The sequence below is a fragment of the Lactuca serriola genome, chromosome 2, assembly GCF_051521515.1.
Source record: "Lactuca serriola cultivar US96UC23 chromosome 2, Lser_US96UC23_V15, whole genome shotgun sequence".
Classification (NCBI taxonomy): Eukaryota; Viridiplantae; Streptophyta; class Magnoliopsida; order Asterales; family Asteraceae; genus Lactuca; species Lactuca serriola.
This window is the reverse complement of record NC_136409.1, coordinates 190016679-190018826: the sequence shown is the minus strand read 5'-3', so window position 1 is coordinate 190018826 and position 2148 is coordinate 190016679. Positions and strand designations below refer to the sequence as shown.

Sequence of the window (2148 nt, the reverse complement as noted above, 5' to 3'; positions counted from 1 at the left end):
TTTTCTTATATTTAAATTGTTTTATTGTTATGTTTTTTATTTTAATTTTAACTTTTATTACTGTAATTGTAAAAAATTGTAGATATGGATATATGAGATGATTCCGTCTGTTCGTGCATGTGGATTTGCATCGAGAAAAAATAAAGACTTGCCTCGGATGAAATGATGGAGTGGAACAAAAAATTGAAATGGGTTGACGTGAACAAGATTTGGTCAAAGATGCAGGTTTAAAAATATTTCGTTTATTATTAATAAACTTGATTATTATACTTTTATATGCATTTTTAATATGTTTAATTTTTTAGGAGGGGCAACCACCAAGACAAAACATGTTACCGGGTGATGGTGAGATGACATCTTCTTATTATATGTCATTTCAAGAGTATGTATATGGTGAAGGGAAAGCAGTTCCATCCCCAGTACGGGACCATTTTAGGAGACAAGACGAATCTTCGTCTAGTATGTCGTCCAGTGGTCGCTCTCATGGTAGTGGTCGGGGCAGTGGGAAACACAACCTAGACGAGGTGTTGAAACGGCTACATGCACTGGAGCAGCATGTGTTTATGAACCGACAACCTACAGAGGTTTTTGTTGAAGAAGTGAATACTGAACAATTTTGGAACGACATTAGTTTTGATGATCCGATAGTGTCACAAAGAAATTATGATGAACAGGTTAGTTACACGCTACATTATTTTTTAAATTTTATTAACATATATGAATACCTGTGTTCATATTTTATATTTGAAAATATAGGTTGTGCAAGATGAAGTGATGAATAAAAACAATACAACTGAAAATGTTTTTGGTGATATTCAAGACGACAAGGTTGTTATAGATATTACCTTTACGATTTTAATAATTACTTTTTAATAAAGTGTCTTTCGTTATTAAGTAAAAAGTTATATTTTTAATGTAGGTGTTGGAGGAGAGGAATGAGTATGCGGGGAACAAATTTGATGATGATGTGTTTGATGTAAATGATTATAGTGAAGTTAAAGAGGTTCTTATAGTTACATTAATATAAATATTTTGTTTTTAGTAGATTAAATCATTTATTTAATTAGATATTATTGCTTATTAAATTATGTGTATTTCGTTATTAAGTATAAAGTTTTATTTTTAATGTAGGAGTGGGAGGAGAGGAATGACAATGCGGGGAACAAATTTGATGATGATGTGTTGGACGAAGACGAACTAATAATAACGGGAATTGTAGATTATTTTGATGATGATGGCAAAGAAGTTACACCCGATAAACCGATGACTCGAAAACCATCACAATATTTGTGCCCTCCTTACACCGAGGTATTCGTTTTATTTATAAACTGATGATTTTATGTTTATGTGAATTATCTGAAAGATATAGATTTAAACATTTGGATATTGTTTTTAGTTGCACACGACACCGAAGCAAAAAAGAAGAACAAAAAAGAAAGTTGATATCAAATCAACAAGCCCCGTTCCTCCTCCAGTTTTTGGTGTTGCTCATGACTTCTCCATGTTGCGCCTGCAACCTTACGTAGCAGGCAGTGAGGTTGTCATCCAAAATTATATATTTCATTCATATGATGTGCAACAACGTTTGTTTAATTTCGTGTTAGATAGAGATTTTTGGAGTTCATTGTTTGGGCATACACACGACGGATGGTTGGAGTCAGCGGTAAATTAATTGTTAATTTATTATTTTAAAAGTTAATTGTTTTTTAGTCAATAACAAAACTATCATGTGTGTAGCATATAACCATTTAGTACCGACTATTGATGGAGAGACGGTTTGAGAGCGACCGACATACAATAATGCCTCCAAATTTTTTTGTTTCTCATGCTTTGGAAGAAGGACAGGACTGGAGGGCGTTTATGGCTGGTATTGCTACGTACCCCAACTTCATGGTTGCTTGGTGGGATGTTGATACGGTAAACTTAATTGTTTATATTGAAAATAATATCGTTTTTTTGTTATGTTTTTGTATTGTGATGTAAATAAACATAATTTTATTTTTTGATCCTTATACAGGTCTTATTGCCGATTCATTCATCCCCTAATCATTGGCTATTTGGGGAACTACGATTAGCGTCAATGGAAGTGCATATTTATGACAGTCTTGGTAGAGGGGCTTATGAAAAATTCAAATATGAAGGAATCTT

The 2148-nt window shown here is 32.9% G+C and overlaps 1 protein-coding gene across 1 annotated transcript; it reads left to right on the top strand.

Moving 5' to 3' along the window:
- The first annotated feature begins 319 nt into the window (after positions 1-319).
- On the top strand, positions 320-1737 carry LOC145089881 (uncharacterized). The gene is made up of 5 exons (XM_079028269.1): positions 320-674; positions 757-828; positions 920-1003; positions 1132-1245; positions 1711-1737. The coding sequence occupies exons 1-5, from the start codon at positions 330-332 to the stop codon at positions 1735-1737; spliced, it is 642 nt and encodes a 213-aa protein (XP_078884395.1). The 5' UTR covers positions 320-329.
- The last annotated feature ends 411 nt before the right edge of the window (positions 1738-2148 follow it).